The 14,808-nt window shown below is 61.1% G+C and overlaps 2 protein-coding genes across 2 annotated transcripts in view; both read right to left on the reverse strand.

Annotated features, from left to right (window-relative positions):
• The window catches only part of FOXO6 (forkhead box O6), a 43,317-nt gene extending 30,858 nt beyond the window's left edge, over positions 1 to 12,459 (reverse strand). Inside the window, exon 1 of the mRNA XM_009565770.2 lies at positions 11,954 to 12,459. Within this exon, the coding sequence (XP_009564065.1) occupies positions 11,954 to 12,397 (444 nt within the window). The 5' untranslated portion in view covers positions 12,398 to 12,459. The remainder of the gene's footprint in view (positions 1 to 11,953) is intronic.
• A 956-nt stretch (positions 12,460 to 13,415) lies between these two features.
• Positions 13,416 to 14,065, reverse strand: LOC128854298 (homeobox protein engrailed-1-like). The gene is made up of 2 exons (XM_054086494.1): positions 13,702 to 14,065; positions 13,416 to 13,567 (listed from the first exon to the last, which is right to left on the reverse strand). The coding sequence occupies exons 1-2, from the start codon at positions 14,054 to 14,056 to the stop codon at positions 13,416 to 13,418; spliced, it is 507 nt and encodes a 168-aa protein (XP_053942469.1). The 5' UTR covers positions 14,057 to 14,065.
• Positions 14,066 to 14,808: the final 743 nt, after the last annotated feature.

Below are 14,808 nucleotides of genomic sequence, written 5' to 3' on the forward strand. Positions count from 1 at the left end.
GTATGGGGTGTCCAGAGAGCACAGATGGGTTTCTGGGTGTGGGGGTTCAGGGTAGGGAGCACAGAGGTGATCCAAGCTATGTGATGCACAGTGGGAGGGGGGACAGAGCTGCAATAATCAATGGCTGGGGGAATTGGGGTGCAGGGTGCGAGGTGCAGGGTGCAGGATTTGGGGTATAGAGTTTGGGGTACAGGGAGGAGGATGAGTGGTCGAGGGTGCAGGAGAGGGGTGTGGGCTTTAGGGATCAGAGTGAAGGGGCAAGGATTGGGGATCAGGGTGCAGAATAAGGGGAGCAGAGTAAGGGGTGCAGGTTTGGGGGCACAGATTGCAGGGTATGGAGAGCAGAGTGAGGGGTGCAAAGTGCAGGGACTGAGCACCAGAGTATGGGGAGCAGAGTACAGGGTGCAGGGTATGGGGTGCAGAGTGAGGGGTGCCAGGTGCAGAGTGCAGGGTATGAGGAGCAGAGTGTGGTCTCTGGGGAGCAGATTGTGGGGTGAGGGTGCAGAGTGCAGGGTCTGGGGAGCAGATTGTGGGGTGCAGGGTGCAGAGTGGAGGGCCTGGGGAGCAGATTGTGGGGTGCAGAGTACTGGGTGCAGAGTGCAGAGTCTGGGGAGCAGAGTGTGGGGTGCAGGGTATGGGGTGTGGGGTGCAGGGTATGGGGTGCAGAGCGCAGGGATGGGGAGCAGAGTGATGAATGCATAGTGCAGGGACTGCGCAGCAGAGTACAGGGGATGGGGAGCAGAGTGCAGGGTGTGGGGTGCAGAGTGCAGGCGTGAGGAGCATAATGAGGGGTACAGATTTGGGGGTACAGGGTGGTGGCCTGGCACCCTGCAGTGCCACAGGGGGTTCACTCAACGCGGGACCCTGTGTGCCTCAGGCTGACATTCCTGCTTCTCCGCCTACAGCCCACAGCCCAGCTGCACCGCTCCGCCTTGGCACACCTTGGGGCCGCAGCTCGCCAGCCCTGCCCGGGCACGCTGCGCTCCCTCTGCCAACCGTGCCGGCCACGCGCCAAGCCTGGCACAGCTCCCCGTCACCGCTGCACCCATCCCAGTGCCGTGCGTGGAGCCCAGGCACGTCACCAGCCACCTGGCATCATAGAATCATGAAATCACAGAACAGTTTGAGTTGGAAGGGACCTTAAAGATCATCGAATTCCAGTCCTCCTGCCAAGGGCAGGGACACCTCCAACTGGATCAGGCTGCTCAAGGTCCCATCCAACCCGGCCTTGAACACCCCCAGGAACAGGACATTCCCTGCCCCATCCCTACCTGCCTGTCTCCACGTGCCCAGCCCCATTGCCTGCCGGAGCCCTGTGGGCTGCAGGCAGCTGAAAGAGAAGCACACTGTGCGCAACCCATGTGCTGGGTGGGCGATGAGCGGTCCCCACACGCAGACAGATGCATCATTCATTGATCAAGGGCAGCACAAGGAGGAAATCCAGCATCCTCCATCCCACCACCTATTTGGTACCCACAGCCCTGTGGATGCTGCGAGAGGCATCAGCCGGGAGCCGACATTCTGCTGCTCATATTCTGCGAGGGTGGGGAGGCCCTGGCACAGCTTGTCCGGAGAGAGTGGTTACCCCATCCCTGGAGGGGTTCAAGGCCAGGTTGGATGGGGCTTGGAGCCCCTGATCCAGTGGGAGGTGTCCCTGCCCATGGCAGGAGGTGGGTCTGGATGGGCTTTGAGGTCTCTTCCAACCCAAACCATTCTACGATTCTATGATATTTGCCTCAAAATCATGAATCCAGCGGGAAGCAGAGCAGCCCTGTGGTCCCCAAAGACCCATCGCTGGCAGCCGAGCCCCTGCCTTTCACCATGCTGAGGTGAGCGCAGAGCAGTCGCGCTCCGTCACCACGTACACGTGTTCAGCACCCACCGTCCCGCAAGAAATCAAACCAACGGCCTTGCAATTAATACCTGCGATGGAAGAGAGCTGATTAGAATAATCGGCACAATAATTGGGCTATACCTAGGAAAGGATGTAAGCAGATAGCCCTGCAAAGGAGACTCTTTGTCTTTGCTTGTTGTTGTCTCTCCAGCTCACAGGTAATCGCCAGGAATGGGCAAACCCCCTTTTAATGGACTCTTAATAACACCGTTAATTTCCCTTTGCAAGGAAAGTTTTCCAAACAGTCAAAGATTCAAAACAAAGCAATGATTGTTCCTATTAGCATTAAATTCTACTCTGGGAGAGAGAATAAATCAAGCAAGGGGATTCAATTCAAAACAGAACTATAAAAAATCCAATAATGATTTTTTAATATTAATAAGAAAAATATATTGTTATGCACCCTTAGCATTTAAACTTCTAATCCAATCAGCGCAAAGTGCAGAGATAAATCACAGCCGCAGAGGAGAAGGGAACAACCATCAAGCAGGAGGCAATAAAACGCTGTCTTACATCCCTGGGACAGGCAGGGGTTTGACAGGCTCAAAAAAAAACCCCAAATTTATGATCCTGTCGGGTTGATTCCTCCCTGCAGCCCCACACGTGCTCTCCACCTGGGCAGGGAGGGTGCAAGGGGCAGGCAGCTCGCAGGCAGGAGGTGACAGAAGCATCGTGGCTGCCTCAACCCATCAGCGTGACCGTGAGGAGCTGGGGACTCACCCTTCGTCCTGCTTAAACCTGCTCCCCACTGCTCCCAGCAGCTCCCAGCAGCTCCCAGCAGCTCCGACTGGCTGTGCAGTGGCTTAGGATGGCTCCATGGCCCTGCGCTCACAGCGGAAGGAGCCAGTGGAGCAGCTGCTGAAGAAGGTCCCAAGCAGGGTCCCAAGCAAGCATGGTCCTGAGCAAGGTCCCAAGCAGGGTCCCAGTCATGCTCTCCCTACCTCTCCCATCCTTAGAGGCTGCACCAGGCACACCCAGTCCTGCACTACCAAACTCATTCCAGAGCCCAGGAAGGCTCCAAGAGTGCTCAAAACATTGGCACACACTGCTGCGGTGCCCAGTCCCACCAGGATGGAGCCGATGGTACCCACACGGCCTCCCAGCTCCCCTCTGCTCCCCGTCCCTGTGTGCAAAGAGACGATGGGCTGACCTTCCCACCACACAGGTTCTGCAAACACGGAGCAGCGAAGTGCGTAGCCATGTAACCCCCTCGCAGAGGCAGCCGCCAGGGCCACGGTTCAGGAATAATCCCAGTGAGGCTCCCCCCGCGGCTCACGCCGTGCATCCTTGTTGAACTCATTACAGATAATGGCCCCACAATTCACGGCGGATGCAGCCGGGCTATTCCCTCTGATTTATCCACTCCGGCAGATGATGCACAGCCGTGAGGTGCAGCAGCCAGCCCTGGTGAGCAGAAAAATGCCACAAACTGTGGCCAGCGGGTCTAAACTCCCCTCCATTCCCCCAAACTGCGAACCTCAGCGCTCCTGCCGAAAGCAGCTACATCCAATGGGAGGGAAAGCTGAACCATGGCAGCGGGAAGGGAGAGCAGCAAAGCACCTGCAGCTGGCAGACCCAGCCCTGCGACAGCCGAGGACAAAAGAGATCTCAGCCACGCGGGGAGTTCCCGGCCGTCTGGCAAACTGCTGACGCCATGAACCAGGGCGAGAGGGCATTTGGGGACAGGGGGACAGACACACTGCTCCTGCTCCGGAGCACCCTAGGGCTTCATTCCCACTGGCTGAGCTTCTGGGGAGGCTGATAAGGGGGCCAAAGGATTAATTACAGCTACTACAGGTCCAAACCTGACACGTTGGGAGCATTTCTGCTCCTCTTTAGCTTCGGATGGTTTGGGCAGAGGTCAGGGAGCAGGAGCCAGGCTGGTCCCCATGCTCTCTAGCCTGGCAGCTCTTGGGACCCATGCAGCCAGCTCCCATCTCAGGGGAGCAGAGGGCTCCCAGGACCTCCTGGCACATTGCAATACGGTTTAAGGCCAAAAAAAAGAGGCAATAAATCCCTCTGCCTGGCTTTTGGGCTCTCCCACTGTCAGCAGCCGAGGCTGAGGTGCTTGCACAGTCCTCAGCATGCACCGACAGGCGGCACCGGGAGCATCACGCCTGGTGCATGGTCCGACCAGATGGGTGGTCTGGAGGCTCAGCCCTGCATCGCAAGGAACCCCCAAAAGCCCAAGAGGTGAGAACCCATCTCCCTCTACTTCCATACTGCCCTGCCAGCCCTGCCAGCCCGGCTGCTGGAGGAGATGCAGCAGCTGCCAAGGTGGAACAGCCACCAGCGCATGGGACCATGACTGGAAAGCACTTGGGGACCTCAGAGAGCGAGCAAGGACGCCGCACACAACATTGCAGGGCTTTCTCATCGGACTCTGAGCAAGATCCAGCACCCCAGTACCCAGCACCCATCCCTCACAGACCTCGGCAGCGCCAAAGCTGGGCATGGAACTGGCACAGCCCCGCGAACGCCCATCTCCTCTGTACCCCAGGGCTGGCCCTGGCCGCAGCCTCCTCCCAATCCCGCAGGATTGGAGTCAGACTCTCTGGGAGACACAAAGGCTGCCCTGGGGAGGGCGAGGGTGGCTGGCAGCGCCGCCGTGTCCGACCGCGGGGCCGGGATGTGCCTTCCCAGGGGCACTCAGGGGTACCGCCATAGGGTGGGCAAGCAAAGGCAGGGTTTGGGGAGTGGGGTGTGTGTTGAACTTTTGAACCAGCAGGCAGGCGATCAAGTGCATTACCTTAACACGAGTTAAAAATAACCGTCTCGTCTCTTGAAACGAGCCTGTCTGCAATTACAGCTTGGCATGTCTGCTCCGGAGCGTCCCCAGGCTGGCACCGTGCCAGGTGGCTCCCAACAACCCTTGCCTTTCTTCTCCTTCTTGGGGTTGTTTTTTTTCCTTTGCTTTTTGGGGAGTTCTTTCATTTTTTTTTTTTCGCTTTTCCCTTCCCAGCAAATCAAAAGTGGCTGCTCCTTGGGCTTCCCATCGCCTGTCAAACCACAACTAAGCCTCCAAAAGCACCCAGGTCCCCACCACCCATCACAAGGCAACACTGTCCCCTCCCAGCCCTTGGGGACACGGGGATGCTGCCACCAGCCCATGCTCCCAGGAGAACCATGCAGCGGCGCCAGCCAGTCCAAGGCTCCTTTGAGGCTCCTTCCCCGCTCTGCCCTCGCACACCCAACGTGCATCCCGCTGCAACGTGCGGGGGTGAGCGCACGTGTGCCGTGTGTGCTCGTGCCGTGCCCCGAATGCACAGGCGTGTGAGGGAACGCGTGCAAATTCCAGCGTGCGTGCACAGGCGGTGGATGCCCTGCAGCATCACCGCCTGCAGCTCCACGTTCTCTGCCCAGCCCAGCGGGCAAGCTCAGGCATGGGGTGCCCGTCCTGGCACCCCTACTTGTCCCTGTTTGCCAGCATCCAGGGCTGTTTCAGAAACCCGTGTCCCCAAGGGACAGAGTGGCAAGCTGCGTCACTGCTGCACCCCTGGCTTGGGGGGAGCAAAGCAGGGGAGGCAGCGGGGATGGGCATCAACCCTGGAACTCATGCCCAGAGGGCCAGCAGGCAGCAAAGCCCGGGAGCCTCCCTGCTCTCAAGCTCCGACGGGCACAGCCAGGGGCATGGTGTTCTGGGGAGGGGAAGGATGAGCCGCCTCCAGAAAAAGCAGGCATCACCCACACGGACCCCAACGTCACTCCATCCTTCTGCTTCCCCCCCAGGCAGACGCCCGTTTCTGCCGCAGCCCCTCGGAACAGCCAGCAGTCCCCACGGAGCTGGACACCCCACAGCAGGCGGCAGCTCAGGATGCTCTGGGATGCTGGAGCATCCCTGCTGGGAGGGCAGGGCTGCTTTGGGGCTCCCCATGCCCCCTCCCAGTGCCAATCACCTCCTCCTCTTCCTCCCCGCTGTGGGTGAAAGCAAGCTTTGTGCCGGGGGCTTTCAGTTCTCCTGGCTGGCGCCCAGCCAAGGCACCACATAATAATGAACAGATGCTGTCCAAAATGAGCTTCAGCGGCAGACAGGCGAGCTGCTCCGCGTGTCCTTCCGTAACCCAAAGTGCCTTTCACCTCGGCACTAATCAGGCACCTTCAGCGGGAGAGAGGAGCCGATGGGAAGCATCGGGCTAATTAAAAGTAACGCAATCAGGGTGCAGCGAGCCCACTGCGAGTGGGTGCAGGGCAAGGGCAGGGCTGGGGGGCAGAGCAAGGGGAGACCCCATACCCAGGGTGAGGGCACGGCTGGGGTGCAGCGGGTGGCAGAGCAAGGGGGAGACCCCATACCCAGCTCCAGAGCATCCCCTCCAAGGGAGGACTCAGAGCATGGTGGCACCGGGGCTTGGGGTGGACCCCGGGGATGCAGAGATAGCCTGGACCCTGCTGCAGCGGTGGGAAGGGACGTTCATCCCCTTCCTGCCTGCTTCCTCTGTGCGGACACGGTGGTAACGGGGTCCAGCCCCTTCCCAAAGCCCAAGCGACCTCCTGCCATCACAGACACCCCAGTGAGGATCCCACTGGGATGGGAAGTCGAACCAAGGAGCTCTAGCTCACTCCCACATCATGCCCAGCCCAAGGCACCGAGGACACTGCATCCCTGCAAAAATATCTGTGAAGCTTTTTAAGTATAAAGCCAAACACCAGGAAACTCATTTCCCAGCCCGGGATACTGGTCCTCCCATCACAGCATCAGGCAGGTGGGAGGGTGGGATGCACACAGGGACCCGCACGTGGGGACGGACGGAGGCAACGCTGGGCTGTGAGTGCTCTTCTAGCCCACAGGATCTTAACTGTAGTTTATATTCCAGTGGTTATTAAAAATAAAGGGGGCGGGGGTGGTGGGGAAGCTAAGAGCAGAGCAAGCTGTTCATTTGGAGCCTTTCCCTTGGGTTTAATAAAGCCCCACTCACTGCTGTAGTATCATTTTTATGCTATCATAAAGCTGGACCATTTAGCAGGTTTGTGTTACTTCAGCAGTTAGCACTGCATGAAAAGTGATTCCAGAAGAAGGGAAAGGGGGGGGGGGTGGGGGGGGTGGAATTAGAAGGAAGATGAAAACCTCCAAACGGAGAGAAAAAAAACAAGGCGGGAAGAAGGAGAGAAGCCCGGGCGATCCCTCACAGCCACGCTGGCAGCACACATCGCAGCAGCTCCGTGGGGAAGCGTGCAGGCTCCCCATCCCTGTGTGAAGATGGGGACAGGCGAGGAATCCTCACTCCAGCCTCAGGATGCCAAAGGGATGGGTAGATGGGCGAGGCCCCACCTGTGCTGCAGGAAAGGGGCAGGGTGTCCCCCTACATCAGCGAGACCCCAAGGGCATCGCACACATGGGGACCAGAGAACCAGGGTGTTATCCTTATTTAAAGGACGGATGGATGAAGTGCTCAGGGATGTGGTTTAGAAGTGGGCAGAGACGGTTGGACTCGATGACCTCAAAGGTCTTTTCCAACCAAAGGTTTCTATGATTCGCTTGAGGGATGGAGCCGAGGGGCTTCCTAGGGTGAAGGAGTCCGAGGCTCCCCGTGGCTCTGCTCAGCTCCCAGGACAGCCAGGCTCCCCCAGCGCCTCTGCTCCAGCCACGGGCAGTTCTCCGGGGAGCATCGGGCTGTCGGTGCAGCTGGAAAAATCTCCATATATGGAGAGGATGGGGATACGGGAGCGGAGCTGAGCCAAGTCAAACCATCCCACGGGAGCCCTGACCCACGCTCAGCCCGCTGCCAGGCAGCCACGCACACTGCTAATCCCGGTGGAAATGGGAGTGAGCCCACCATGCGACCCCAGAACACGTCACCCAAGAGCCATGTCACCCTGCCCTCCACATAGCTCCCTCCTTCGTCGCTGTCCCACCTCCCCACAGTGCCACCCGGTCCCTCGCTGGTGCCCAAGCTGCCCTCTGCCAGCAGAAAGTTGTCTCCATCAGTGCCAGGAGCTGGTTTTGAGCCTCTCCATCTGCACCGGGCAACTTCCTCGCAGATGTAGGAGCCCCCATCGGAGAGGGAAGGGCATGGGCTCAGGCAGCGGGTGGCACCGTGACAGAGCTCCTGCCGTGTCTATGGGGTTGTTCTCTGCCTCCCTTTGCTCGCCCAGGGGCAGGGATGTCCCTCGGGTGTCTCCGTGCCCTGCAGGGAGGTGAAGGATCCAGGTGCGCCCCAAACCCTTGGGCAGCAAGAGGCACTCACACCTTTTCCACTCCTTTTTCTCCCTGATTTCCATTTCCTGCCAGGCGAAGGTGGCACGTGGAAGGGGTGCCTCTGCACAGCCCAGCGCTCCCAGCTCGCAGGGGACAGCAGGACTCGACAGCCCCAATCCTCAAAATGAGAGCAGCCAGCACGGTACCAACCCAGGGATATAAAAAAGAGGAGGAGGTGTAGGAGAGGGCTGGGAAATTAAGGTTTTCAGCGCTGTCAGAGCCACATCAAACAGGCATCCACTAGCTGATTGCTTGATTGTTATATTTTGGATGTCAAACTGGAGCAAGCAGAAACCTTTAAAATGCATCAGTGCCGCTGCCTTTTTGATGGAGGGTGTTGGTTTCCCATTAACAAGTGGAAAGCGTGAGCTGGAGCAGAAAACTTCAAGCGCTTTGGAATTGATAAAATAACAACTCCCTAATTAAGCAGAACTGTCAGTCAGCAGGCGCCTGCTGCCCTGCATCGGGAAGCAGCAGCAGCTCCCAGTGCACGAGCCTAACGTGTTGGCCCAGCCCGCTGCGGCACGGGGAGCCCCGTGGGGTGCTCAGCGCAGCGGGCAGTGGCAGATGGAGCACCCCCTCATCCTCCTGCCTGGGTCCTGGCCCTGATGCTAAGCATAGATGAGCTGTTTCTATGCTCTGCCTCAGTTTACCTCACCATAAAACCATGTAACGCACCCCACAGCTTGGCAGGGAAGGGGAAGACTGACCCCAAAATACAACCTGCGCCTGCATCTTTCCCCTCCTGGAGGTTCCTGGGCAACAGATCTCTGACGGAGACTTCGGACACCACGGCCAGGCATGGGTGCAGCATCTCCATTTCTGTCTGGATGGAGGAACGGGTCCAGCTGAGGGAGGGCAAAGGGGTTTGGAGAAGTCCTGCCAGACCCCACGAGGATGCCATGCCCTTAGTCGGGCTCCCCGACCTCCTCAGTCCCACCCAGTTCTCCCTGGTGTGGGGAGGCTGCAAAGGAGCTAATTAAAGGAGCAACCTATTAGCGGGGCCTCCCCTCGGACACTGCTGTGCTGGGTAATGAACCGCTTGAAATCCATCATGCTTCTCCCAGGCCCGGTGCAGGAGGACACGGCATCTCCGGGGGCTCTTTAATAACCCACCAGCAGCTCGTTACACCAGGATCGACTGCCCAGCACCTCAAATGCTCCCGCGGCACCACGAGGTGCCAGCCTGCTCCGGGGAGGGATGCGTGGGGACACCCAGGGGGTCTCAGGCAAGGGACAGCCCAGAAGGACAGCCAGGAGGGACACGGGGCTGCGGGGAAGGTGTTGAATCCCCGACACCAAGCGAGACCATCAAGCAAAGGTGGTCTGCACACACCGCTTCGCAGCCTGGGGCGATGCCAACCCCCGCTGGGGACGGGCACCGGTGGCATCAGGACAGACCCCGGGTGCAGGCAGGTGAGGAGGGCATTTCCCCAAGTGCTGGGCAGTGAGGTTTAATCCCTGGTGCCAAGGAAACGGTGCTCCATTTCCTTAAGCTCCTGGGGCTTCCAGGAGGGAGCAGCAGCGCCGCCCGGGCAGCAGAGCCACCTGCCCGCAGCCTCGAGGGCGAGCGGCACAGCCACGGCGGAGCTGCTCCAACCCAGAGAACAGCCAGGAAGGTGGGGAGCATCCCAAGCCGAGGCACCCCTAGGAAAGCCCACCCAAGTGAGCGCCCCTTGTAAATGTCCCTTCGCACCCAACAGCAGCTGGACTCCAAGACTGTCCTTCCCCTTGGCTCATCACACACCAAGAAGCCACCAGGGATGCAGAAAGGCACCAACCAGTGATGGGGTCCCCATGGCAGCGCCCTGAGCAGGGACACAGGTCAGGGACCATCCCTACCCAAAAGGACACCAGGAAGGACGGCAAGGGACAGGGCGGAACACCCCACGTTGTTCCCACATGCTCCCTGGTGGAGGCTTTCCCAGGAGAACCTGTTGACCCTCCCATGGCTCTGGGACACACCAGAGACTTCCCAGGTGATAGCTGACATGGGAAAAGGCCACTCCTGCTCTGCCGGGAGGATGGATGTCCTCGAGGGTCGCCTCCACCAGGCAATGCTGCTGTCACAGCCTGTTCTCACCCAGGGGCCAAAAGCCAGTGCTGGTGTAGGCAGGACGGGAAGCTTCTGCCACCTTGCACACCTGCATCGATACACCCATGCATTGCCACTGTCCCCTGGGCAAGCCCTGGCACGCCCAGAGAGGACACTGGTCACTCCTCCGTCCCGTGCAAGCCGTGAGTGGATCAAAACCCCACACTCGCCTGTGACGAGGACGGCTGCTGTTCCCACTGTCCCCAGCCAGGGTCCTTCCCACATGGGGAGAGCTTTGCTCAGTGGCTTTAGCTCGCGTGCCAGCACCAGGAGACACCAGCATCCCCTTCCCTGCTCCTGCCCGGCCACGGCTGGGCACACAAACTTCACAGCTCCATCTCCTTGCCCTGGGCTGCCCTTCAGGGGCACCTTCAGGGGCACCCAGCCAGGGGGGTCCCAGTCATCCCACACCCCCAGTGACACACGCGGCTGCCTAGGAATCCATGCGCTCCTCATCCCAGCCTCACCAGAGCCCTGACAAACCTGCCGTGTCCCCAAACCCCACCAGTGGGTGCCTCACACTGTCCCCCAAAGGGTACCAGTCTTGGGGAGACCCTTCTCCCGCAATACACACCCAGGGCCATGAAGGTCTCGCCCCAGTGGGGGCTTCACCACCCACAAAGGTCTTGATCCTACACAACCACCGCCTCCTGCGCCCTCCGCAGCCCCCAGCACCCATCGCCAGTGAATCTCCACACCGGGGGCCACCGGCTGTCCCCCACCCACCCGTCACCAGTGGAGCAGGGAAGAGAGGATGCACAACCTCGATGAAACCCCATGCTCTGACCACCAGTGCTCTTTGGCCCCAAAACAGCCCTGTTTGCAACCAAGGATCCCCCGAGGTGGGCCAGCTCAGGCCACCTGGGTGACAGAGCCAGGGCGCACGGTGCCAGGACCGCAGGCGGAATTAGAGCCCCCAAAGCCTCGTTACACACTAATCACGCTGGAGGTAACAGGGCTTAGGGTAGGGCTTAAGAGAAACCGTCTCCTTTTTACTGACACCATCTGGACATGGACAACCTCATTCCCCTTCCGAGCACCAGCCGGAGGGGCAGGGGCTGCTGTGACCCCCCCCAGGACCCTCGCCCGGTGCCAGGACGGTCGGTGCGATGCAGCCGCAGCTGGCACCAAGCAAGAGGGGGTTTGCTCCGCACACCCGGGATCTCCAACAAGCCCAGAGTGCCAGGCGGGAGCAGAGCCAGGGAACGCCAGCGCTGAGCACGGGGGTCCTGGTGACCCCAGGGAAGGTGGGGGCTGAGATGGGGCGGATGCGCTGGGTAAAAGTGGGTCCTTTACCCAGAACTGGGTAAAAGCCAGCCTGGAGACACCTGGGGACAGCACTCCCTGGCACGCCAGGGACCTGGCACGGCTGGGGTGCCCGCAGGCAGGGACAGGGGTGGTGGGATTGTTGTTCACTGGTGCTCCCAGGCTGGTGGGAGAGTGGGATAAACCCCCTCCCAGCTGCCATCCCCTCTCCCTGACCTCGCAAAGGACGATGGTGGCTCCCACTCCGGCAGCGGGTGAACCGGGGACAAGATCATCCCACTTCCAATGCGCAACACCACAAGGCACCTGCTCTCCCCAAAACTTGACCAAATCCTTTTCCCCTCACAACCACGAGGAAAGTGGGGATCCCTCCCCAGCCTCACAGTTAGGGGCAAACTCCAGCTGCCCCAAAAGAAGCATCCAGAGCCCCAGGAGAAACATCCATCGAGCCTTTGGGAGCAGGAGGGAAAGTTGTGCTGGGTTTGGGGTCAGGGGTGTTGGGTACCTTCCATCCAGCGGAGCTGTTGCTGTCTCCTTTATCCTTAAAGTAGGGGACGTATCGCACCATCCAGTCATAGATCTGGGAGAGGGTGAGGCGCTTCTCAGGCGAGCTCTCGATGGCTTTGGTGATGAGGTCGGCATAGGAGAGGTTACCCCAAGCGTTCCTTCGGGACGTCTTGGCTTTGCGGAGCTGCCCGATGTCCGTGCCAGGGGGTGGCAGGGGGGCTGCAGCAGCGGCTCTGCGCTCCACCTGGGCCACCGTGTTCTCAGCTCCTTCTCCGGTACCCGTTGGCGCTGCCAGAGCCGGGGGTCCCCCTGCCGAAACCCCATCCTCTTCCTCCGCCGCGAAGTCAGGGTGCGGGAGAGGCCAAGTGCAGGACCGGGGTCGGCTCTGCGGCTCGAAATCCGGGTCGATCTCCACCTGATGCGCCTGGAGCTTTTCTTCCATGGTCCCACCCCCACACACACACACCAATAACCCCCTCCGCGGAGTTATGGTGGGTTTCCACCCCAAAAAATAATTAAAAAAAAAAAAAGAAAAGAAAAAGAAAACACAAAACCCCAAATACAAGGGGGAAAAAATAAAAGAAAAATAAGGGGAATAAAAAAAGAAAAATAAGGGGGGGGAAGAAAAATAAGGGGAAAAAAAAGAAAAAGAAGGGGGGGGGGAAAAAAAGAAAAATAAGGGGGAAAAAAAACCCCGAAAAACAAGAGGGAGAGGAGTGTGAAGACGGACCCCAAGCTGGGTTGGAGGGGAGGAGGGAAGGAGGAGCCGCTCCGGGTGCCCGGTCCCGGCAGCCCCAAGTCCGGATCAGCTCTAGGAGGCGGCTCTGCCCGGTTCCACGCTGGGAAACCGGAGGCTACCGGGAGAGACGAGCCGGGGCGGCCGCTGCATGGTCATCGGTCGCCTCTCCGGCCCCGGGTTGGTTTGGTTTCTGGGGTTTTTTTTTTTGGTTGGTTTGGGTTTTGTTTGTTTTTTTTTTTTATTACCAGCCGCGGAGCTCCGGAATCGTTGCCGGCACAAAGGGCAGCGGGGAGGCTGCGGGGAGCGCCGCATCCATCGGCGGAGGATGCACCGGGGCTGGCACCGAGCGCTCAGGCAAGAGAGGAGCCACCGGGCGGGTACCGAGAGGTCAGACGGCAAGAGATGCACCGGAGCCACCGGGCTGGCACCGAAACGGAGTCACCGGGTTGGTACCGAGAGGTCAGACAGCAAGAGATGCACCGGAGCCACCGGGCTGGCACCGAAACGGAGCCACCGGGCGGGTACCGAGAGGTCAGACAGCAAGAGATGCACCGGAGCCACCGGGCTGGCACCGAAACGGAGTCACCGGGTTGGTACCGAGCGGTCAGACGGTAAAAAGATGAACCGGAGCGACCGGGCTGGCACCAAGCAGTCAAGGCGGCAACAGATGAACCGGAGCGACCGGCAGATGAACCGGAGCCACCGGGCTGGCACCGAGAGGTCAAGCGGCAACAGATGAACCGGAGTCACCGGGTTGGCACCGAGCGGTCAGGCGGCAACAGATGAACCGGAGCGACCGAGCTGGTACCGGGCGGTCAGGCAGCAACAGATGAAGCGGGCGGCATCCTCGGTCCCGGGCGGGCTGTGGGGCACCTGGGCGGGGAGAAGCGGGATGCGGGGGGGGGGGGGGGGGTGATGATGATGCCGGGCGGGGGCAGCCTCCAGCGGGGCGGCTCGGGGCCGCTAGGTCCTGCGTTGCGGCGGAGCCATGCTGGCGGCACACGCACCTGACAGCACCGGGGGCTTCCCCGCCCCTACGCCCCCCCGCTCCGTTCCAGCCGCCGCGCCCCCGCCCGCCGCCGCCGCCGCCGCCGTGATGCCGCCACGGCGCGGGCGGGCCACATGCTGGGGCGGCTGCAGAGCGCTCCTGTCCGGTCCCGGCGCTCCCCTCCCCTCCGCCGTGCCCGGCCCCGAATGCGGGCGCCGCCGTGACACGGGGGGAGGGCCCGGAGGGGCGGGAGAGGGGCGGGGAAGGGAGTGCCCCGGCGGGGCGGGACGGAGAGGAGCTGCCGGTGCTGAGCTCCCGCCTTGCACCGAGCTCCCCGTTGGAGCCGAGACCCCCGTCTGCACCGAGCTCCCCATTGGAGCCGAGCCCCCCTCGTTTGCACCGAGCTCCCCACTGGAACCGACCCCCCCCCGTTTGCACCGAGCTCCCCCCTCTTGCGCCGAGCTCCCCCCTCTTGCGCTGAGCTCCCCTCCTTGCACCGACCTGCCCCACCTTGCACCGAGCTCCCCCTCTTGCACCGAGCTCCCCCCCTTGCACCGAGCTCCCCTCCCCCTTGCACCGAGCTCCCACCTCTTGCACCGGGCTCCCCCCGTTTCCACCGAGCTCCCCCTCCCTTGCACCGAGCTCCCCTCCTTTGCCCTGAGCTTCCCCCCCCCGCCCCGAACTTGCACCCCCGCACCCTGGGGTGCAGACCCCGGCCCCACGTGCGCCCCGGGCGCCCCCCATTGTCGCGGCGGAGCCGCCGCCGCCTCCTGATTGGCGGGAGGCTCCGCTCGGACACGCCCCCCGCGCGCGCCCATTGGCTGCGAGCGCGAGGGGCGTTCCGCGAGGGGAGGGGGAAGTGGGCGCTCCTCGCCGGTGACGTCAGGGGCGCCGGCTGCACCCGCGCGGCGCCCCGGGCAACGGGGGCCACGCCCCCTCAGTTCTGACCACGCCCCTCGCCTGCTCTGACCACGCCCTCTCAGCGCTGTGCTCTTAGCTATGCCTACCAGCAGATCACGCCCAAAAGCCGTGAGGCCACGCCCCCTCTGCGAGGCGGTCACGCCCCCTTCGCTCAAGCCCCGCCCACATCCCCGGGTTTGGGCGACCCCGCCCTGGGTCCTAGCGC

Source organism: Cuculus canorus, chromosome 22 (assembly GCF_017976375.1).
Source record: "Cuculus canorus isolate bCucCan1 chromosome 22, bCucCan1.pri, whole genome shotgun sequence".
In the NCBI taxonomy this organism is placed as follows: domain Eukaryota; kingdom Metazoa; phylum Chordata; class Aves; order Cuculiformes; family Cuculidae; genus Cuculus; species Cuculus canorus.

What these genes read in the sequence shown, in the direction of transcription:
- LOC128854298 (XM_054086494.1), bottom strand. Translation starts at nt 14,056, where the DNA reads ATGGGGAGCTCGGTGCAGACGGGGGTCTCGGCTCCAACGGGGAGCTCG. An exon ending in GAAGCCCCCGGTGCTGTCAG is followed by an intron (nt 13,568 to 13,701) that starts GTGCGTGTGCCG and finishes CTCCCCGCCCAG; the next exon opens with GTGCCCCACAGCCCGCCCGG.